The 23,066-nt window shown below is 51.0% G+C and overlaps 7 protein-coding genes across 7 annotated transcripts; 3 read left to right on the forward strand and 4 right to left on the reverse strand.

Annotated features, from left to right (window-relative positions):
• On the forward strand, positions 1–6,098 carry sec16 (COPII coat assembly protein SEC16; the record flags this gene model as incomplete). The annotated part of the gene is given in 3 exon segments (XM_057274222.1): positions 1–5,476; positions 5,534–5,825; positions 5,837–6,098. The coding sequence occupies 3 exon segments, from the start codon at positions 1–3 to the stop codon at positions 6,096–6,098; spliced, it is 6,030 nt and encodes a 2,009-aa protein (XP_057142401.1).
• A 568-nt stretch (positions 6,099–6,666) lies between these two features.
• On the reverse strand, positions 6,667–8,038 carry N7471_001502 (checkpoint protein HUS1 family protein; the record flags this gene model as incomplete). Its single annotated transcript, XM_057274223.1, has 5 exons — positions 6,667–6,693; positions 6,761–6,837; positions 6,911–7,772; positions 7,832–7,950; positions 7,996–8,038. 5 exons carry the CDS (start codon positions 8,036–8,038, stop codon positions 6,667–6,669), a joined length of 1,128 nt encoding a protein of 375 aa, XP_057142402.1.
• Positions 8,039–8,174: 136 nt separating this feature from the next.
• Positions 8,175–9,724, reverse strand: hxkB (putative hexokinase; the record flags this gene model as incomplete). The annotated part of the gene is made up of 3 exons (XM_057274224.1): positions 8,175–9,023; positions 9,068–9,478; positions 9,551–9,724. 3 exons carry the CDS (start codon positions 9,722–9,724, stop codon positions 8,175–8,177), a joined length of 1,434 nt encoding a protein of 477 aa, XP_057142403.1.
• Positions 9,725–10,604: 880 nt separating this feature from the next.
• N7471_001504 (GAS2 domain protein) lies at positions 10,605–14,744 on the forward strand (the record flags this gene model as incomplete). The annotated part of the gene is made up of 3 exons (XM_057274225.1): positions 10,605–13,232; positions 13,289–14,083; positions 14,148–14,744. 3 exons carry the CDS (start codon positions 10,605–10,607, stop codon positions 14,742–14,744), a joined length of 4,020 nt encoding a protein of 1,339 aa, XP_057142404.1.
• A 1,978-nt stretch (positions 14,745–16,722) lies between these two features.
• N7471_001505 (uncharacterized protein) lies at positions 16,723–17,421 on the reverse strand (the record flags this gene model as incomplete). The annotated part of the gene is made up of 2 exons (XM_057274226.1): positions 16,723–17,179; positions 17,285–17,421. 2 exons carry the CDS (start codon positions 17,419–17,421, stop codon positions 16,723–16,725), a joined length of 594 nt encoding a protein of 197 aa, XP_057142405.1.
• Positions 17,422–18,803: 1,382 nt separating this feature from the next.
• N7471_001506 (uncharacterized protein) lies at positions 18,804–18,992 on the forward strand (the record flags this gene model as incomplete). Its single annotated transcript, XM_057274227.1, has 1 exon — positions 18,804–18,992. One exon carries the CDS (start codon positions 18,804–18,806, stop codon positions 18,990–18,992), a length of 189 nt encoding a protein of 62 aa, XP_057142406.1.
• Positions 18,993–19,189: 197 nt separating this feature from the next.
• N7471_001507 (GTPase-activating protein GYP7) lies at positions 19,190–22,631 on the reverse strand. Its single transcript, XM_057274228.1, has 5 exons — positions 21,980–22,631; positions 20,559–21,930; positions 20,245–20,507; positions 19,872–20,190; positions 19,190–19,814 (listed from the first exon to the last, which is right to left on the reverse strand). Exons 1-5 carry the CDS (start codon positions 22,127–22,129, stop codon positions 19,480–19,482), a joined length of 2,439 nt encoding a protein of 812 aa, XP_057142407.1. The 5' UTR covers positions 22,130–22,631; the 3' UTR covers positions 19,190–19,479.
• Between the last annotated feature and the right edge of the window lie 435 nt (positions 22,632–23,066).

Consider the following 23,066-nt stretch of genomic DNA (forward strand, 5'->3'; position numbering starts at 1 on the left):
ATGGCGCAGCAAGCGACCGACAATGATTCGGAGTCATGGAATCCGGCATTACGACCCGAGAACAATAACTCTCCTGTTGCGATGAGCTCGATCCAGAGTGGGTTGTCGGATCCGATTGCGGCGGATGAGCCAAAGGACAAGTCCCCAGACGATGTTATATCTCCACAGAGTGAGGATTTCTCTGCGTGGGACATATCCGACGAGGTAGACGGGATTCAGCCTCAATACACGAGCTTGGACGTCCTAGTGAACAATGCATCACCAGTGGTGAACCAGGCCGTGTGTCTAGACACTGATTCCGTCAATAAGACTAGTCAAGTCCCCGATGAGACGATTGAAGCGGTTCATACAACTATCGCGCCATCTATTGAGAATGCAGATACCGTCCTAAACCCGACCCTGCCAGAAACCCAGCCCGCTCAACCAGTTCAGACCGAAGCACCTTCAGTCCAATCTGGTGCGGATGCTGGTAATAGTTTCCCCATCACTATAGACGGGCCCGCCTCTGTTCAAACCGAAACCTCTGATACTGCCGTTCCCACTGTCGCACCTGAACAAGAAACCACGTTGGAGTCGACATTTGTGAGAGAGACTACACCTTCAACAGAGGAGCAAACAACGGCACCCGAACCTACGTTGGACACTTTTAAACATGAATATACAACTCAATCCAGCCCCACCGAAGAACTGTTGCCACAAACAGACGAACGGGATGCCGATTCTGAGGATCCCTGGACCACCTTTGAGAGGGACCTTAGCAATACGCTGCCCTCCACCGAAGAGGCTACTCCTCTTGGCGAAAATTCCCATACTATCCCAGAGTTTGCCTCAACATCTACTCAAGTCCAGGATAGTGATGAGCCTAAGTTTGTTGAAGAAGCTGTATGTCCATCGTCAGAGGAAACAGCATTTACGGGTGCATCATTTGACGAGGAGAGTACTGGTGTCTTCAACTCCACTGGAAAGACCATCGCTTCAACCGAAAATGAGCAACTTGATCCCGTGTGTCGTTCGATAAATGTTGAATCCGAGAATATCGATTCACAGCCTGCTGTCGCGGAGACCTTTGCACCAACCAACGACGCCCACCTAGATCCGGCTGCAGCAGACGTGGATACAACCACTCAGGATCAACCTTTCTGGACAAGCGAGCCGAGCGGTGAAGTCGACTCCGATGAGGACAACTTTTTTAACCAACTGAACAGCCAGACAAAACCTATATTTGCGCCGCCAGAGGCCGAATCCAGGTTCGAGGAAGGGGTCCCATTGTTAGATGAGTCTACACCGGCTTCGCCTCAACACCCACTGGAACAGGAGAAATCAATCGACAACGTGTTTTCCAATGATGAAGACGATGCAGATGGCTTCTTCAGCTCGGCTCCAAGACCAGAGGTTAAGAACGACGATGAGGATTTCTTCGGCTCCATCTCAAAGGAAGAGGCCGAGGAACAACCCGTTGTTCATCTCGCCCGAAAGAGCACGTCTCAGGTCTTGGAATCGGCTGGGTTTGCTCTTGACTCCCCAGTTAGTGACGCTTCGGCTGCAGCGCAATTTGATGCTGCCCTCAAGGCTGCGTCGTTGGAGCCCCAAACAACAGCCGATCCCTCGGAGGAAGAGCTAGCGGCACGGTGGGAAGCCGAGCTAGGTGATTCACCGGATGATGATCTGGCGGCTCGTTGGGAGGCGGCATTGGACGATGACGATATACTGCTGGAGACTGAAGCCGATCAGTCTGTCTCTGCACAAGAGCACATTCATCAAACGCCTGTTCAGCCTACCGACAGTGATCTATCGGCTGGCTTGAACAGTCCCTTCCAGACCCCCCAGGCCTTTTCTCAACCAAGACCTGTTTCTAACATATATACACCCCACCAACCGTCAACTGGTGATCTATTGCAGGGTGCTCCTCTCCCAGGAACTGCGCCGCCAGCCTCCGGAGCGATGTCTTCATACTTCTCGCAACCACCGCAGAATCCTGTGGCAACCAGGGGAGAAAGTTTTGCTGAGCGGTCAAAACAAGGTTACAAATCTCCTTACGACCTTCCAGATGATATCTCCCGACCCCGAAAGCCGGTCGTTACCCACAAGCCTGTTCCTCCAACAGTGACTAGTATGCCCCCACCACCTCCTCCAGGTGCTTCTGGCGTACCGATTCCTGCTGCAGCTGTCTTCCCCCCTCCGGCAGCTCCCCCCTCGGCCGTGGCCGCTCCCCCTGCGCCGAAGAATTTCTACGAGGAACTTCCTCTGGCGCCACCAAGGTCCAGGCCTGCCAGCTCAGGTCGGTACACCCCTAATCCGCAGGCGGCGCCGACGATGACCGGGTCGTCTCTTCCTCCTCCCCAGGTTCAATATGCTCCTGTTGCACCACCAGCCGCACAGCCTGTCGCACTCCCAATCCAGTCCACACTTCAGCCACCTGAACAGCTGGATCCGTATGCTAGCTTAGCATCGAGTGCCCCAGCTGGACCTCCTGCCGTTGCAAGGTATTCTCCCCAACCTCCTGGCTTGCAAGCACCCTCGAAGCCACCTTCGATACCGAGATATTCCCCCGCTCCCCCTCCTACCTCTTCCGTTCGTACTCGTTATGCCTCACTGCCACTTAATGTTCCTGGCCAAAATTTGCCTTTCCAGCCACGGACGTCAAGTCCGCTGGCACACCACGAAAAGGTTTCTTACCAGCCTGATCAATCACACAAGGCCCCATCTCTCGAGCCTGCGATCAATCTTTCCCCACCGCGCGGACAAGGAACTGGCTTCGGACAAATCCCACCTAGCGCTCCGCAATATCTCAATGGTCCTGCCAGCCTACCGCGGAGAGAAAGTGCGGGCTCACCTGTACAGCAATCTCCGCCTCAAAGTCGCTATGCCCCCCAGGAATATCTCAATGAATTCGCCCAGCGTCTCGCGCCGGCTCCGGAATCCGCTCCTCCTGCTCCCGGGACCAATGTATACACGTCTCCACCACCTAGCGATAATCAGATCGGTCCACTTCGCAGGTCTCAGACCCAGTCACCTGCCCGGGACTTGACGAGCCCGCGTTCCTACGGACAGAATATCGATACCCTCCAACGACCGGCTTCGGTGCAAGTTTCGGGCTCGCCGACCAAAACCGTGAATCCGTATGCTCCTGCGCAGGCTGTTTCTCAAACCCGGGCTCCGACGCAGCACCTGGAATTTATCGCTCCCAATGATGGACAGGAGCATGATCCCCTGGAGCGATGGAAGGGTGCTCCGATCTTCAAATTCGGGTTCGGTGGATCCGTGGTATCTTGCTTCCCTAGGCACATTCCTCGCTATTCCGCTGGTCAAGTGGCGCCAATGATTCAACCCACTCTTGGTGAACCGAAAATCTCCCAGCTGGGCGAATGGCTGCCCTCCGGTGATAGCATTGTCCAGCACCCTGGGCCCCTCAAGGCAAAGTCAAAGAAGAAGGAGTTGATTGCTTGGCTTTCTAGCAAGATTGCGGCATTTGAAAATTCAGACCTTCCAAGCTACGAACAGGTTCAGTCTGATACGCACAAACGCCAGGAGGAAAAGACTCTCCTCTGGAAGGTTGTCAAGCTTCTGGTAGAGAATGACGGTAATCTGGAGAGTTCTCCTGAAATTCAAAAGTCTCTCCGCCAGATCATGTTCCCCAACCTACCCAACCCTGACGCAGATGGATCATACACCAGCAGCTTAACCGCCTCGAGTGGATTTGCCCCCTCGAAAATGCCTTCGCAGCCTGATGCTGTTGATGCACAGTGGTTGGAGGAACTTCGCCTACACTTGATCTGTGGTGATCGCGAGAAGGCCGTTTGGAGCGCTGTCGATCGACGTCTTTGGGGACATGCTATGATCATCTCATCCACCATGGACAGGTCGATTTCGAAACAGGTCGCTCAGGAGTTTGTCCGCCGCGAGGTCCGATCCAAATCCGCAAACACCGAGTCACTTGCAGCCCTCTACGAGATATTCGCTGGCAATATTGAAGAAAGCATCGACGAACTCGTTCCCCCGTCTGCCCGAGCGGGTCTGCAACTTATTAGCAAGGCCGATGGCCAGGGGTCTACTAAGAATGCGCTCGAGGGTTTAGACAAGTGGAGGGATACTTTGGGACTGGTTTTGAGTAACCGAAGTTCCGAGGATCACCAGGCCCTGTATTCCCTTGGTCACCTGCTTACTTCTTATGGACGAACAGAGGCGGCTCACGTTTGTTACATCTTCTCGCGTGCTCCCGTTTTCGGTGGCCCCGATGATCCAAAAGCCAACATCGCTCTCCTTGGCGCTGACCACCAGCGTTGCCCTTCTTCCTTGATGGATGAAGATGCTATCTTGCTGACTGAGGCTTATGAGTATGCTACGTCCGTTCTCGCCAACAGCCCAACAGCCCATCTGCCACATCTGTTGGCATTCAAGATCCTGAATGCCAGGTGTCTCGTAGACCAGGGTCGCAATCTAGAGGCGCAAGGATATTGCGACGCAGTGGCAACGGCATTGAAAGCAACCACTCGTCCCTCGCCGTACTATCACCAACACCTCTTTGCGGAAGTTGAAGAACTGTCTGCACGTTTACGCCAAACAACCAGCGATAGTGGCTCTTGGATCTCGAGGCCAAGCATGGAAAAAGTCTCGGGGTCTATGTGGGCTCGTTTCAATAGCTTCGTGGTAGGTGACGATAGTGATGCTGCATCGACTGGATCCGGCAAGGGTGGCGAGCATGCAGAATTTGGTCCTTTTGCAAATGTGGCTGGCACCCCAACAATTAGCCGCTCACCTTCTGTATCTGACATCTACGGTTCTTATCCCGGAGCAGCAGCAGGAGCGCAGCCTATTCCTACCAGCGGCGCGTCCAAGTATCACCCGTCGAGCCAATATGCGCCCAATGGCTCGCCTGAGCAGTTTAAGGGCCGATCTTCAATGGATTCTCAGAGATCTGCTTCCTACTTCCCGCCCGTTGGGCAACGTCGAAGCTCACAAGAACTCTCGCCCTCCATTGATCAACAGATGTCCTATGGGGCTCCAGTGTATGGGTCACCAAACGTGGGTGGGTATCAACCAACGCCTCCTCAGTCCTCTTACGTTCCTCTTGCTCCGGTAGAAGAAGCTATGTCACCCGCTGAAGTTCCTCCAGCTGCACAGCCCATGGTGAATGGTCTCTTTTACCAGCCTCCAGGACAGGCCGCCACATCCAGCGAATCCCCCTATTACCAAGGGCCTCCTGGTATGCCAGCTGGTATGCCAGCTGGTATACCAGACTCGGAGTCACCCTACGCACCTCCCGTTGCCAGTTCGTCTTATGAACCGGTTTCCTACGAGCCGGTTACGGCTGGTGCAGACATGGGCTATGTTGCTCAGGAGGAGGATCTGCAGCCAAAGAAGCAGTCAATAATGGATGACGACGACGATGATCTTGCTGCCCGGGCAGCGGCTATCCAAAAAGCGGAGAATGATCGCAAGGCAAATGAAGCGTTCGCGAAAGCCGCCGAGGAAGATGGTATGTATAAAGAACGCCCATCGCTTGACTCACTTGCTAATCTGACTATTGCTGTAGCCAAGAAGGATGCCCAACAATCTGGCAAGAAGGGCTGGTTTGGTGGTTGGTTCGGCGGAGCTAAGAAAGAGGAAAACAACTCCGGTGGTGGTCCCATTAGAGCCAAACTTGGCGAAGAAAGCTCCTTTTACTACGACAAGGATTTGAAGAAATGGGTCAACAAGAAAGACCCCGGTAGTAGCGCGCCGGTCCATGCCACCCTCCCCCTCCCCGAGGATCCGCTCCCCCCAGTCGGACTGCGAGCTCGAGCAGCATGCCACCAAACGGTGCACCTTCGATGCCCCCAATGTCGGTCTCTGGCAGCCGGCCTCAATCTTCCTCAAACACTGCCCCGCCTTTCTTGTCCTCTAGCCCAGGCTTCTCTGGTCTCGCGTCTCGGTCCGTTTCTACGGGAGCGGCTATGCCAACACCGCCCGGTAGTTCCAGCGGCCCGCCGCCGCGGCCTTCTTCGTCCTTGACTCATGCTAGCTCAATCGACGACTTGATCGGTGCGCCTCAGGCGCGCAAGGGCAACACGGTTCGCGGCAAGAAGAAGGGCCGTTACGTTGACGTGATGGCCCAATAATCATCGGGCTTTATCTGAATGGCCGATGATATAGTGCTTACCAGTCGCCCGACCAGTTAAGTGCTATAATGTCCTTTTCTTTTGTTCGATTATGTTTATTTCATCGTTATGCCTTTTATTTGTTATTACCTGATTTCTTTGATGAACCACATCCCCCTACCCTTGAATAATACAACCCCCTGTTACTAGACTTGTCATTGCCCCAGCATCCTGCATGTGTCTTGTTTCTTGCCCCGGCAGACACGCCATCTCTCTGCATTCTCGCTCACTGAACGTCATCCGAAGCCTTGCTTTTGCACATAGCTTGTTCTTTGCTGTTCCTTGGCGCGACCTCATCCATGGAGTCAAGGGCTTGTACTCCTGGCATTATGTATATCACCCTCCTCCCCTTGCTGTTCTATTCTGGCCTGACATTTTGTTGCTTGCTGGAACTTTGGATCTGGAGGTTTCTTCTTGCATGGTTTCTGCCATGCACCTGTCTTAATAACGATTTCTAATAATTCATTCTGACCTTCGAACGCCTGAAATTTTGGAAGATGGACATCGTAGCTTAAGTTTCACCACAGCATCATGTGGTGAATGAATTGATATAATACTGAAACGTGACTGTTAGACGGCTTGGTTGTTGGAGGAAAGCATTCTTGGGGGCAATGTCAACTCACCGTTAAACAAGATTCCTCTCCTTCCCGATTACCTGGCAGATAAACGTAAAGAACTAATGCCATTTCATTGATGAAGCCTAACCCGAATGAGAAATCGAGTCAGCACTTGCACCAGCGAGCAGCAATTCCAAGTATCATCAAAAAACTTACAGGCAACAACCTTGGGACTGAGTCTCCCAATACTGAGCACCCGACTCCAATCTTTTCCATCAATCCGTACCTTAGCCCAACCAGAATCGAATCCCTCAACCGCCTCCCGCTTCCGATTAAGCTCACTGGGAAGCTGGCTCATCTGCTCCTGGCTCATCTGCGCAGGGTCCAACGGTGGGTTCACGAGATCAGACCAGACACTCTGGATGCGCAGCTCGTCCGTAGCAATAGCCAGCCGTAGCGAGCCATGCATATTAGCAGATAATTCAAGCTTGGGAGACGAGTTGGTGGACAGTGCCGTGGCAGCTGTGTTAGCGCCTGCCCCGCCGAAAGAAACAGAGTGCATGCCCGGCGCATCGGGTGCCATCACACCCGGCTGTTGGCTTTTGCTGTCTGTGGATGCGAGTTTCGTGAAGCGATCGGAGATGCTCTTCAACTGCGCCAGATTGGGTAGGATGATGTGCACTTCGGGGTCTGGGCAGTGCGGCTCGTGCAGCCCTTCGACTGCTGACTCGTGGAGTATCTTGATGGGGATTTCTTGCGTAATCCATGTCTGGCGCTCGCGTGGTCCTCGATCGCCTGTCGTGTCGGCTAGAGTTGCTTCTGGGTCTGGGTCTGGGTCGTCGCCAAAGCCATCTGCGTTATTATTGGTGGCCAAGGCCATGTTCCCCTCCGTCCATTCTGATGCGAGGACTGTTAGTGCTAAGAGGGGAGTTTTCTCTTTTTTAGTTAGGCGAAGCTGTGTATGTGCTGAGCCCCAGGCGGAGCGCAGAGCTCGGTTTAGGACACTGATGTTGACTTCGATGTTGATGGCGTCGGAATTAGATTCTAGCTCGTAGGTCGTGTCATCGAAAATGGTTCCCTGGGGAATGGTTAATATATAGATAATATGACCGCTAGGGTTGATATTATTATGCATACGACTGGTATTGATGCCCACACTTGTGTGCCTTGGTCGGGTATGATGGTAAAGCGGATCACATCGTACTCGAGGCGCATCCAACATACCTTGCCCAGCGAGGAAAGTGATGCGGTGAGCTCTGATTTAGTTAGCTCGGATCCTTTGTACTAACGATTAGGCTTACTGGAGAAGGTCCTGCTGTCTCTTAATTGTGTTCGGAAGCGCATTGTGTGAGTTGATGATGGAGGGAGGAGGGTCGATCTCAACTAAAGTGCTTATCGCTATCGTCTATGGCAGAGATGATGATCTTGCATCTTCCACTCTCTTTCTCGCAACTTTGGAACAGCTTGACGGCATTCAATTTTACATATATTCCTCCATGTTACAGTCTTCTAATTCACTCGGGTCAAGAGTCAAACTCGCGACCAAAGCTGCTCCTACTCCAGATCCATCCTCGGCCGAGTTCAGAGCAATCATGTCCAATCTGTTTCCCTCCCAATCAAAAATATCACGAAGACCCTGGATTGCGCGGTTCTTCAACATACTATATTTACTGAACACCGAGCCATCAACGCCAACGTGGCACTGACGGATGCTTTTCTTCTTGCAGATGGCTGCAATTCCACACGCGTAGAGACGCGCTGCACGCATCGCGAGCAGGCCGATAAGATGACGACACGCCTTCAGTTCCTCCAGCGAGAGTTCCAGATTGAGGCTCTCCTTGAACTCATCTTTCATGTCGGTCAGACTTTCCGACATGTCCATCTCGACAGTAGACAGAAACGATGTCTCCAATGAGTTCGCGATCCGAAGACGCGAGACATCTTGGCCCTTGAAGAGTATGCCTCCCTCGTGCATTGTCAGCATTACCAGACGCAGCATCTCTCCTATGTACAACCCTGCCACCATCTTCTCGTAGATCTGCCTGCCTGGATGAGCAGACTCCTCGTCGATCTGGCGGTCAAAAGGAGTCAAGGGCAACACCTTACGCTCGTTGTCAAAGGAGCCGTACTCGGTGTTGATGATTACAGTTGCATCTTCGGGCAGTCCTGAATCACGCAGCTTGGGGATCAACCGGCATTCTTCCATGTACGCTGCATTGCAGCCAGTACTGAAAATGCTACCAATCTTTACCTGCGGATCCCGGTAACGTGATGCAACAAGGGTCCCCGCTGTGTCGTTGACGAGGGCGACCAGTTTCACTGGGACGTCCTAGTTTGATCAGCTCCGACTCTTGGTATTCAACGTGAACCTACCCTCTTTGCAAGTTCCTCTTCCAGCTGAGGTACTACATCGTGCCCTTCTACTCCGGAAACATTGAAGTTTTTGGTCCAGTGCTGCAGAATGCCACTGCGGATAGACATTTGCTCCACTGGGAATGAGAATGTGAACGCCATCGGTACTGGGCTTGAAGGACTGGGATCACTGTGACTTTCACTGAGGAAAGTTTTGATTCGGTCCGCAATAAAACCCCACAGGGCTTCTTTTGTAGTTGTCTTGACTTCCTCCGGAAGCTTGTATTTCCGCTGACGTTGCTCGAAGTCTCTCTTCCCCGCGGAAAGACAGACATCACATACACGGATGTTGGTTCCTCCCAGGTCAACTGTGAGAATGCGTCCTTTCTCCTGGCCTGTTGGGTATCTCATGATCCATGTGACGTTCATAGGCTTCAATTCACACCGACATTCCAGTCAGCATCAACTCGATATTCATATCATCTTGGGTCAATTAGTACTAACAATAGAACCACCCTCAATGCTAAGACCTTTCTCCAGTTCCTGAGAAAAGTGATCTGAGATCGCCTTCAACTTGGGCGGATCGAGCCAGAACCAATCTTCATATTTCTTGAGCTCTACAAGGAGGTCTTCGCGAAGCCCTTCCAGAAGTTCTGGGCGGTAGCGAAACCCTTGCATGATAATCAACTGGCTTGGTAGAAGATACTTGTGCAGCTCTGCAACTCTGGAGAGTCTCGGGAATATTCCCTGGCCGTATTTGGGCTAGGAGAGTGCGCCATCAGTTCCGACAACGCCATCATTACCGCATAGTGATAGCAGATATCGATCAAATAGGTAATTTGTTTTGGTTTTGCTGTATCAAGATCTGCTACGGAGAATATAGGGAATAATTGGGCAAATATTCAAATATTCTTACTCCTTGCGTTTGGAGTTGAAGCTATTTTCAAATAGCCTTGTTACCTTTTCTGATATCTGCTTTCCTCACCGATTAAACATGAAAAATAGTTTTTTTTTGACCGATATGCTCCAATATTCCAAGTTATCACGTATAAGAAAATGAAGAACTGTAGTATTTTCCCCCATAGTACGGCGGATCACCCGGCGATGGTTCGCGGCAACTCCACTCAAGACCTTAGGGCCTTTCCCCCTGATCGGATCTCCACATCCATCAAAATAAATTCAACTTCAGAAAATCCTCCGAAACTATTGTTTTGATATCATTGTGATCAGAAAGCCGGTCTTTCTCTCCTTGTCGCTCATTTGTGCCCACTTCAGCACCATCCACTCTCTCCGCACTCCCTCGCTTCTCGCTTCTCATCAACTTTTCTACTTACCTCTCCTCAATTTCCAATCATTTTTCCTTTTCTTTATTTTTCTCTCCTTCCAGCTTATTGCTTGCCAAGTTCTGCACTCACTTAAGACGCGCGTCTCAGCATGCGGGCTCGACAGTCCTCTTTCCCGCCCTCGTTCCGACGTCCGTCACTTACATGCCATCCTCGAGCCAGTCGAGGCTCCCTGTGACTTTACACCCCCGATTTAGGCTGAGCATCTATTCGGCATGGCGGCCAGTCGAATAAATCCGAGTCGGCCTTCCATCCGCCTCTCCCCCTCCCACTCCCGAAATAACTCGCGCTCAACCTCATTTGAAAGAATCCCTGGCACCATCTACCAGCAACTCGACCCTCTCCTCAGCAACCTCTCCCCCGAATCAACCCTCCAAGCCCTCACATCAACCGACGCAGTCCCTTCCAACGAACAAGCCGCTCATGATATCCTCTCGCGAAGCATCTCCCAGGTATCGCCTTCGGAACGCGCCCTAGGGATACGCGCGGCGGTAGCTGCCCAAAACTTGAACTTATGGCACAAAGAGGTCCAATCATGGGATTGGCCAAATCAGCGCGACGCGAAGGTTGGGATGGGCTTCATTCCTCCATCTGAGTCGCACTCGGGGGGAAATCTCATCCCTTCGGGGTTTTTGGCTCCCCCTAGCAACACCCAGGCAAGCTACTATGGGAGCTTGTTAGCCACCGTGGTTGAGGGATACGAGAGAAGAGCCGAGGAAATCCGCGATGGAATGGAAGATCTTAACGTGGAAGAATTAAAGGAACACGTTTTGAATGCCCACATTCCATCCAGGTCTCGGCCCTCGTCCGCCACAAGCTGCGCGTCCGTGCCTCCGCCGCTCAGCTATGTACAGCTGAGTGACTTTACAGCTGTCATTACCGCGACCATCCTGCGAGCTCTTCCATACCTATCGCGACTGAGCGCCCTACTTGCCACTTGGGAAGTTCGCATCTTTGTCTTACGCCAAATTCCTGGTCTGCTGAGAGAGCTGAGCTTGACTCGCTCCGCCCTTGACTCCTCCCTCCACGCCTTACGAACCCCGCATTCTCCTGCCTCCGACCCGAGCGAATCCTCCGATGCATCCCTAGCTGCCGACCATGTTAAACTGGAGTCCGCAGTTGTGGCTGTGGGGAGGCGGATGGACCGAGTTCTCGACGCGTTGGAGGGTCGTCCGGATTCTTTGCCCGAACAATGGATTGATGACTTAGAATCCATTGAGTCTGACTTTGCTGCATGGGTGGTGGAGGCTGATAAATACAAGGTTCACAACGCGTGGTTGCGGTCAAAAGCCGAGTCTCAAATGGCTGAGATGCGCGCAGCTGACCTCCAGCGCGCAGAGTCATTGAAGGAAACACGGCAGGACCCAACATCCGATACAGCTGTATCGGAACCTTCAGATGATCTTCGTTCCCCTCAGCAGGATGAGGTTGTCGAACATGAGCCCGAACTTCAGTCTGGCCTTACATTTTCGTCCGGTGACGCAAGGCCAACTAGCCCACAATCTGCTGAACAGTCAATGGTACCTCTTGAAGAGACGCCACTTCCTGCAGACTGTGTGGCAGGTGACGCTTCGCGAAACCTGCAACTCTCGATATCGCTATCAAAATCTCCAATCGAAGAGAAGCAAGAAGATATCACACCTGTGGTTGTGGCAGAGGACCTAGACACACCAACACAGTCTGACTTTCCACCAGCTCCTGCGATCAGTCGACAGCCCTTTTTAACTCCTGCACATACGCCTTGTGCAATTGATCGCACCTCAGAAAACAAAGAAAACATTCCTCCACCCGGCTTCCAACAGCTCGATGGAGCTATGTCACCTCCCAGCCAAGCTTTCACAAGACCAAGTCCATTGTCCGAGCATAGTGCCCTGGCTGAAGATTTTCAACATTCCACTGCACCTGAAATGGAAGTCCAACTTCCTGAGGTCGTCGTTTCTGCTGATGTACCCGCCGCGGAAGAGCTCAATGCCTCCGCTGGTCGCAAAGACTTGCCTAGTGATACTGTGGCTGAAGAAAAAGAAAATAACTCCGACGAGGGGGCAAAACAAGCTGCTCCACACCCCAAATCAATCGAACTCAATCCTGAGCCTAAAACCATCAGACCTCCCGTTGGCCAAGATCCTAAATCCCCGAACGGGCCGAGTGAACAGAATCAGTGTGATACTCCGGTAGCAGCAACTATCTCTCCGGTTCTCACACCAAGGTCAGAAATCCGAGCGCCGAAATCGAGACCGTCTGGCAGGGTTTCCCAAATACCCATGGCTGTGGCATCACCTAAGTCGGGCTCAAATCCCGCGCCCACCCAGTCTCACCACCCGCGGAATGAAGGGAAGCCAGAACCTTGTCAACGGACTGTTCGCAAGCCGCTACAGAGCCCTATTAAACTTTCCAAATTCCGCCCAGGGAAGCCTGATCTCGACAAAGATGGTAAAGTGGTGCACACAATTACGCATCGTCGTCGGACATCTACTGGATCTGTGGGTTCCTTGCTTTCAGACCATTCTTCCCTCATATCCAGTCCTGAGGTACCTGAGCCGCGCACTGCTTCCTCTAATGTGACGCCTCTTGGGCCATCATCTCGCCCTGAATCTACACATCCTCCTTCGCATGGGGACTATACCTTGAGAGAGGATCATCTGCGTCGTTTGGAAAACCAAAAGCCTGATCCGCGAATATCTTTCCAGCAAAGTCGCACGGTCAGCCTACCCCTCGAGCGGTTTATCAACGAACGCTTGGAGTTGGGCCTGGCAACCGAGTCGGCGCCAGGTGTGGCTAGTGTGAAACAGTCTAGGACTAGGACACGCTCTGTTACATCTGCCGACTTCCCCAAACCCCCAAAGGTACGTGAACCCATTGTTCCTTTGATTATGTGCTCATCGCTAATTGGCTATCTTAGACACGAAGCAAAATCACATTCCAGGATACTTCTGCTGCATCCATCCCACCGGTTCCACGTCTCCCTACTCACCGTCATCAACTGTCACGAGGAAAGTCTGCATCTGACTTAAACTCTCAAAATGAGATGGCAAAAATTGCGGAACGAAATAAAAAGACATTCGGGATGAATTCTGCCCGAAGAGCCATGGAGCACCTTCTTCAGCCCAAGTCTCTCCGCTGGCGGCAGCGACTAACTGCCCATCCAAGTCTCGAAAGTCTGGGTGTGAAAAGACAAGAACTGTCCTATGTAGAAGAGCATGAATCTGAACTCACCGATTTCGGATTCCGCCCTTCCTCGCCAACCAAACACAGCAAGCAACCGCGAGACCAGCTTGATGAAAAGATTAACTCGATTCTCAACTCATTGCCTGGTCATATCCATTTGGTCGACTCCAACCACGAAGTAGACACATCGTCATCCTCGTCATCCTTGGACCGACGAATGCGGTACAGATCCGAATCCCCCACTGGTCCAACCCGCAGCACCACTCCCGCACCTTCTCTGACCTTGATGCCCGCTGCCCGGAGACGGCACTCTCATGCCTACAAAACAGAGGACAGCTGTGTCAAACTCTATCACCTCCATCACGGAGGCCAAACGGCACCGACAAAACTGTTCGTTCGCACCGTTGGAGAAGAGGGGCAACGAGTGATGGTTCGTGTTGGCGGTGGATGGGCTGACCTTGGCGAATACCTTCGCGAATATGTCATTCATCACGGTCGCCGCAAGGTGTCTGAAACCCCTCGTGTGGAGGTGCAGGGCATAAAAACACGTTCCTCGCCGTCTTACGCTTCTCCGAATACTATGCTGACCCCAGCTACCTCATATGTTGCCTCCGGCCGGGCTACCCCCCTCCCGACCACCATCCGTGCTCAGTGCCCGGCCACCTTCATCCCTTACCGTCCACAAGAAACGACGAGGCTCAACCGCATCCGATGCAATGGGCACTAGGGCAGTGACAACAGGCCACATATCCTCCTTCACCTCACCCCCACCCACTGTCGCCCCTCTCCCTTCCTCGACCAGCAGACGTCTTTCAGTGTCTTCCGGCTATTCAATCGGGGACGCCAACTCCCCCAGCACCGTCGCTGCTGCCTCCATGGCCAATGAATCCCGCTCCACACCACTGGGCTTAGCTGGTCCTAAACCACGTGCTCGGTACGAATCCATGAGCCCAGAGGGCGAAGCCTGGGTTGCAGATGTCCTCCAAAAGACCCGCCGCTCCAGCTCCCAGACCTCACCCCAGTTCGCACTGAGCATGCCGCCAGACCACGATGCCGATGACCGATTTGAGATTGGCGACGGCAGCGTTGTTGGACACTCCCTACCCAAAGTCCGCAGCATTGGCGATATTGGATCTATCGGCACAAGCAGGCGGGTTGTGCTGAAAGGTCTTGGGTCTCGCAGGCCGTGAACTTCGACAAAAGTGATCCTTCGCATATAATATTGATCTTTTTGATTCCCTATTTTCCCCTGTTCTTATTTACCCGCTGTACACAACGCGGATGGGTCTGCATTTATTTTTCTTCGCATCATCCTGGGCTCTGGGCTCTTGGACATATGGACATTTGGCAGTACATGTGTTGACGCCGTCCTTTCATATCTCGGGTTTTTATCTTCTCTTCTACTTGCATCAGCGTGGCGAATCTGTTCTCACTTGGTTTGTGTTTGCTTTGGGATTTGGTGTGGTGTTAGAGCTCAACAATACCCTACAGTTATCTGGTTGATAGAGTTATCTTTGCATTTACAAATAGTTTGATACATATTGCATTGTTTTTTCTATACACTATATCTTGCAGAGTACTCCGAAACTCATCCTACCTTGACGTCGTCGCACTTGCGTGCACCAGTGATCGTAGCAGTGTAAGCGGTTGGTTTCCCGCCGGGATTGTTATCCGGGATTGGTTCTATCCATAAGGTCAGTACGTATATATGTAACGTATCCCGTAATGACGGGTTCAATATGACCCTACCATGGGCATAAGCGAGCAGCAGCTTGGTATTGATAGCAACCAAGACTATCATGTACATAGTAGGTTGTCAAGTCTGCCCGATTTGGGCCGAGACCATGGTGGATTTCCGATATCTCGGCATTCATAGAAAATTATCAGGTTCAGCATCAGGGTCAATCACTAGCCGTCGCTGTGATCACTCATCAAGCGACGAAGGCAGGGTTATATAACTTGTCTACCCATTAGGGTTATCCAGCTACCGCTCCCTGGATGAGTTGATGGTTAGTTCATGATCCTATCGGCATACTTAGTCGAAGTGTCAAAATTCCAGACTAACTTACAGCTGCTGGGCCGCAGCTTCAGCATCCTCCGTAGTATGACGAAGGGCACCTCGTGAACCTGTAGTGCAGTGCAACGGCTTGTGCAGCCGTCGCTGCTGCCTCTGCTTCGGCAACCGCAGAAGCGCTGATTGGGGCGTTGGGATTTACCCTTGCGATGCCGCGAGGGGCAGCCCCATCCTAATTCCACAGGCGAATTGTGCTTCTCTCCGGAGTTCAGGGAGAAGAAAAAAAAAACGTCCCCGGGAAGGCTTGAACTTCCAACCTCCCGATTAACAGTCGGACGCGCTAACCAATTGCGCCACGGAGACAAAATACGAGTGTGATAATGTAAAAGAACGGTATAAATAAGTGAGGAATGGGTGCCCCAGGTTCAGGGATCAGGACCTCGTCGGCCTATGGGGGTAAGAGGCTGGAGCGCGAAGGTAAGTGAGGGATGAAAAGGAAAGAGGCAAGAAGGAAAGCAGAAGGGGAAGGCTCTTTAATATAGTAAAGTCTAAAAGAACTTGGGAAGTAGTTATACTCATTATATCAGTTATAAGCTCAGTGATACAGCTTTCGTGACTATCGACAGACCGGATCCAGTCCACTCTTCCAGTGGGATGATCCTCCTCAGTGTTCTCATAACTGTCAGAATCCCCTACTAAGCCTCAGGTCGCCCTCGACCGTGAGTACCATCAGTCCCCATCCACATCTCCCTCGCATCTGGACGCTCATCCAGCTCATCTCAGATTGCAGCGCACTGGTGACTATTGTAGGCACCTTTTACTTGATGAATGTAATCTAAATGGCTCAGCAACTCCATGTTCGACATGTGTGCAGCCGGTAGGAGTCGAGACTCAGTAAGGTAGGCTTGAGTTCTGAGAAGAAGAACAGTGCAAAAAGAAGAAGAAAGGCTTGAAATTTGTAAAGAGAGACTAGCTAGAATGAGAAGTCTCAGGTTCCTTCACTAGTTTGGATTTCCAATCGATTTGGAAAGCGGTCATGCCGCCAATCTCTTAGGGCGGAGCGACGATCTCACCGAAGTGGATGCGGTCGCTTATTAGGTCCTTATATTTGGTTTTCTTGTCGAGTACCTATATATAGTGTCGTAGGCTCGCACCTACCAGCACGTAATAGTCCGAGAAGACCGCGAGGAAAGGTAGGCGTTACGGACGATGCCAACTCCATTGGGAGGACTCAGTCGTTTGGCAATTCGAGCATGGCCCCGCAGCACACTGGCCTTGAAGTCTGCCGCCCGTAGTCGATGATGCTGGGCTTGCAGGGAAGCGGTCACCGGCTGTCCAAGCCGTTCGTTCAAACGGGCTTGGAGGCCGGTTTCGTCTCCGAGGACTAGCTGTTCTTCGGACATTGAGTTTCCTGCTCCGGGGCCAACAATACGAATACCAAGGGTATGGCTGCTCCAATGGGTGCTTGGCGCATGAAAACTGCTGAACAAAGTGCTCGGGCGCTCAAAACTATTCCGGGGTCGATACCAATAACAAGCCGAGCAATTGTATAATGGATTTCCCTGGGAACTGGCCGGGTCGGTATACCAGGCGTTTGCCCCACTGGTCGTGCTATCACAATTGTGGCATTCACGTTGACCACTAGTCCTCCTATTGCTCTGCTTCAACGGCATAGCATGATTGAGCTGATGAAAGATGGTCAGGGGTACCTCACACTATTCAAGTGCCTCGAGGTACATGTCCTCACTGTAGCCGATAGTTTGCCTCAGTTTAGGGTTCTCACATGGCACACAGATATCCAACAGCATTATCATGGCCTGATCGAGCAGGCGAACTAGCCAATTGATATCCATGATTGGAAGGTTGTCGAACCCCTCTAGCCTCTGTGGAAAAATGCCAATCTTGCGGTAGCATGGTACAAGCCTATGGATATTGGCATAGCAGTAAAGGTACACCAGCTTCGTACCATTGGGTAGATATCGGCCATCGGTCAATTTCTTCGTGCTAGTTCGCTTGGACAGAACATTATGATCCACACATCGCCCAGAAACACTTTTGACGCTGGATCCCAGTATCTTGTATCCGCGGTGTGCTCATTTCTCGTGAGTTCGGAGTGGCAGCCTAATCCTAGATTAGTCAATCATAGTACACAGGGCTGGATATTATCCACGTAGACTCACAATGTTGGAAAGCATCTTGAATAAGGTGGATGGCAGAGTTGAAGATATCAAAGAGAGACATAAAAGAAAAAGAGATGAAATATAAAATATAAGTGAGACGTGAATGAAGAGAAGAGAAAGGAAAGAAGGTAGAAAGGGAGAAGGGCCATTAAATATACCAGACGCGCGAGCATATGAGAGTTTGAGACCTCTCACATTCTCAGCTGGACACCCTCCAACAAGGCCTTTTTGAATTGCGTCGTTCGACGCTGGATGACTGGTCTCGTCATGCTTCCAATTTCAGTGATAAGCAAGGAAGAAACAGTGTTGCTCACGGCGGAAACATCACCATGGACATCAAAGCTATTGAGCATATGTTCGAGGAAGAGGAGTCGATCTTAGAAGAAAACCTGAGAAATAGTTCCAGTGTAGGTGCTAAAAGGGCGTGGAAAAGTGAGAGATAAGTGAAAGGGAGATGATAAAGAAAGAAAGCAGAAGGAGAAAGCCCTTAATATAGAGGGACAGGGACCATTAAATATAGTAAACGCGCAAGCATATGAGGACTTAAGCCCAACCTAAGGTATCCCTGAATGTTCACCTCATTTAGAAGCCTGATATTTCTTAGTCGCCATTCATATCTTATATACCAAGACGGAGTGAATGTCCTCTATAATCTCCATTTATAGAAAAGATGAGGAATTCAATATATAATTTATCAAGCAAATCTACTCTCATGAGCTTATAATATATCTGATAGAAAACAAAGAGGGCAAAGAAAGGCCTCACAACGGCCGGTGAGCTGACAAAAGAATAAGCTGAGAATGAAAGACTACAAGAGACATAACCCTCAGTTAGATCAACTTCATACATGTAGCTGATTGTAGAAATAAGCATCAATCCAATGCACGAATCCTTCCCTCATCTACACTCCTCATCCTACCACTCCCCACCCTTCAAGCGGTACTACTCATCAAGAGTGGATCTATCAATCATCGAGATACCTCCCCGGGGAGCACAGCTCAGGGGTGCCGCTGATCGCGCCAATCCATACCGGGATAGACTGGAACGAACTGACCATGCGCGAGGGCAAGAACAGGCTCGCAGCAGAAGTGCTTGTCGCCCGATCCAAACCGTATCTCCCACCTGACCCTAAATTTGAAGATGTGCCAACTACAGAAGAAGGCCAAAGACGCAGAGATTCAAATTCCAGTCCTGCATCAACCTCCGGTGTTACTCTGCCGCCAAGCTGTTCGGCCACACAGTAATGTGATCGGACTGGAATCTACCATCATTTGCAACAGGAGGATGTCAGCGACTCAGCGGCTGCGTTTCTATATAGAAGTCGAAGCTCTCGGCTTTAACTATTAGCACCTGTTCGAATGTGGTTTGAGTATTCTATGTGCATGTATACTCGGATCGTTCCTGACTACTGTAGATATCTCTATGAGTCCAATTAGAGCCCTTAAATAAAAATCATCGATTCCATTCAAATGCGGGTGGGTGAAGACTTTGCATAATTCATTCCAAAATAAAGGTAGAATATGGCAAAACACCCTGATGCATGTCCCTTTACTCCGCAAACCGAGTCATCAAAGAAGAAAGAAAAAATCAAGGAAGAATATACATGCAATCGTAAATCGTGAAAAGCCAAGAATTCGAGAACAGTGGAAGGAAAGCAATGACTTAGTCCAGAGAGCATACATCGATATCAAGCAAGACATCCAGTCCCAACATCAGAAAACCTGATGCCAATCATGAAGTCTGTTGGCGTTTCCAGGGGATGTCTTTGCGAAGTAAGTCGCGTAGCTCTGGAGAAATCACCTTGGGCTTGTCGGCCTCGATTGCCTTTTGAAGGGAAGAGGGGCCAGCATTGACTCCGCTGCTTGATCCAACAGTAGGCTGGGGTAGTTTTCCCTTGCTGCCAGAATCTTGGCTGGTTGCACCTGGGCGACGCTGGTGGGCGGTGGGCGCAGCAGGGAAGTTGTCTTTCTTGTCAATGGCTTGCACGGAACGCTCGAAACGGTGGAAGAGCGATTCTGCGCGGGTGAGAATGGGTACGAGGTCCATTGTGTTGGAGAGTTCGTTGACTAGAGATTGCAACGTTAGTAACTTGAAATCGGAATTACGTCCAGTTGTCAACATACTGTATTTCAGCACTTCATCAAAGTGCTTGAGATGATCCATGATTACATCTCGGTGCTTCTCGAGTATGGCGAGCGCAATGAACAGGTGGAAACTGCTGGAGAAATAGTCGGTCCACAATGTCTCCCATAGACGCAGGACATCACTCCAGTCAAATTCCCGTTTGTACCACACCAGCAGCATGCGGAAGAAGAAGAAGAAGTTGGTGCTGTCAGCGGACTGCAGATGCAAGTAGAGCTGCGGGTCCATGAGCTGGACGAGGTTATCCAGCGCTAATAGCTGGCCACGCATTCCAGATTGGTCTCGGAGGAAGTTATATTCCTATACAGAGACATTAGTAAGAGAGCGCGACTTTTTGCATCGTGGAAAACATACCATTCGATCCATGAACCCGACAAACGCCCAGAAAGCCACGGCGTCATCTTGCATGACAGCATAGATTGGCGCCAGGAGATCACTCATCCCTTGGACGTACCCAAGTTCCGGGTTGAATTCATTATACGTCAAGAGCATATCCTTCATCTGCTCCAGGTGCACGTTGGTACCCGTCTCGGCGAATGGAGAATCAGGATCCGGATGAGGGATATCTTCGCCCGCAAACAAAGGAATGGTACGGTCGGTGCGGTGAACATCCTTCTCTATATCCATGTGTTAGTGGCCGCCATGTCTAATTCAGTGCGTGATCTCACCTATCCGATTCTTCTGCTCCTTCCAATTATCAAACTGCTCGATCGTCGAGTTTCCCTCGACCATTCGCTCCCACCAGCCTGCTTTCAGCCGGATATACTCATCGCGCTTGGAGTTCATCATCGCTTGGCGCTCCTCGCGGCTGCTATCCCACGAATACACACCGAGAAGGAAGAGCCATGCCTCCTTTCTGACGCCATCATTGGGATCCAAGCCGCCATGGAAGATCCGCTCCTTGACTTCCTTCGCCGTTACTTGGAGTCTACCCGATGTTGGGTCGAAGAAGCCCTCCCATTCTTCCAGCTGAAGAACACGGCGTCGCTCCTGGAGAGCCAGGTTCCCGGTCTCCAGCTCTAATATCTCAAAGTCGCCAACCGAGCTATTCTCCATTTCCAGCATATCCTGCGCGGTCCATATACGCTGATTTCGCTCTTTATCGCTCTGCTCGGCAACACTCATCGCCCAACGAGCCAGATAGACCCTAGCGCTGTCGAACTCATCTTGCAACGTCTGGATCTCTGGATTCTTCATTAAACGGCGCATCTGAGGCGGTATGCGAGGATTCTCTGCTATCTCATTGGCAGTCCGACGGGTAAAGGTGGTGATTTTGCTGAGCTGCTCCAGCACTTTCCACCGTGTTTCCTTGAGAGTCTTCATGAATGGATCCATGTTGGCATCAGGCGGTTCGGCTCGGGATCCGGCGGCGGCGGCTTCGGGCTGTGCCTTTGCTAACAAGGACTTATCGCCGTGGCTCACCGGCCGGCCAAAGGACAGCTGGTCCTCATCCGACGGGTTGATGAGGTAGACGTTGCTGTCCACCGCGGAGCGCTGCACCTCTGCATACCTCCGCAACCAGCGCAGTACCTCATCGCCGCCCCAAAACAAACCCCCTTCTTTACCAAATGGATCGAAGGTTTCCTTGACCCTCTTCCTCTTTTGTAGAATGGTTGACTCGCATTCGTCGTCATGGAAAAATAGCGCGGGGAAGCCATCGCCCGCTCGAGTGTTTATTACTAAACTCCCAAACCACCATCCCAGGCTCGGCGGTCGTACTAATAGCGAGTATATCTCTGATAGCGGAACTGCAAAAGAATACAACCCAATGGGGTCTTTGTAGGTGGTGGTGGTCGGAAGCGGCGGAACGAGGTACTTCTGGCGCGGTGGGGAGTCGCCTTCAGATAGGTCTACTTTCACATATGTATCGTAGGCTTCTCCAAGGGAGGACTCTGGGACCCATGCGAGGAGATATGAGGGTGTATCGGGGGTTTTGGATTGAGACGCGGATGCATGTGATGCGGGGAGAGGTTTTTGCTGGATGAGGGCGATAAAGCCAGGGATATTATCTTTGGAGGAGGAAGTTGGATGAACATAGACCTGGACTTCTTGTTAGCTTGGTATTTCTCTTAGATGGAAATTGTCTCACTTTGCTTTTGGAGAAGAGCAGCTTAACCCCTCTACTCGAGGCAGCCTGGGCGATGGTATTGTATTCATCTTCTTCGTCGTCACTCATGGCGTAACAAGATGCTGGAGGTGAGGGTGTAGGAGGAGGGGGAGTATATTTGACCGGGGCCATGATAGGACGTTGGAAACTTTTGACGTTGAAGTTTCAACCTTTCAAGTTGTTGAAGGTTGGAAAGTTGGAAGTTGGAGACGACGTAATTGCCCGATAAGATACGGATCGTCTGATTTCCCTTATCCCGCCAGGTGATGGATGTGATGCTTCTTTCACACTTCTTTTTCTTTTGGATCTTTGTTGAGATGTTCTATGTGCTTGAATTGAGGATCTTGAATACATCTCTCTTTTCTTCTGTTTTGCTCTTTCGCCTTCGGTCGCCGCTCTCGGATCCTCCAGGCAGCCAAATTCATAGTGAACCTCAACATAGAGGTAAATAGATTAAATAGGAATCTCTCTCTATCTGTGATCCATTTGTGTTGCAAATGTGGTTCGTTCCTGATTTTTCTAGGTGGTTATGGTGTCTCTTACCTACATACATTATGTATGTACATATGTAGGTAACCAATTTAGATCACCATTGGAAAACCACAGCAAATGATTGGAGCAACTGTTGCTATCGGGCATTGTTGTGGACATTCTGATTTCAATGTTTGTAGTTCTCTCAATATCATCCATCTTCTAAGGCTAGCTCGAGCATAGACAGGCTAAAAATGCCTACTTAGGAATATCCACTTCCGCTCTCGTAGATCCCCCCATTGGCGTCATTGTCCCTTGACTCAACTCATAGAAGTCCCAAGACCCTGAAAGTATTTTGCCTATCTTTGGGGCCTTTGCACGGCCAGAACATTTCAGATCTGTGCGTGAGCCGTGTGATCAAACGTGACATCAACGGGACTCGATAACTCATTTGGGAAACGATATACCGCACCTCTCCGGCGCAACTCAAGGTTGGACAACCTTATTGCCACCAAAAATTGCATGTCTATCAGTTGATGTCGAGAGACACCACCTGTTGACACAAAAGGAAATCTGTCGCGATATAAAAATGCGTCTC

Source organism: Penicillium samsonianum (assembly GCF_028829775.1).
Source record: "Penicillium samsonianum strain IBT 33392 chromosome Unknown utg000001l_segment0_segment0, whole genome shotgun sequence".
Lineage (NCBI taxonomy): Eukaryota > Fungi > Ascomycota > Eurotiomycetes > Eurotiales > Aspergillaceae > Penicillium > Penicillium samsonianum.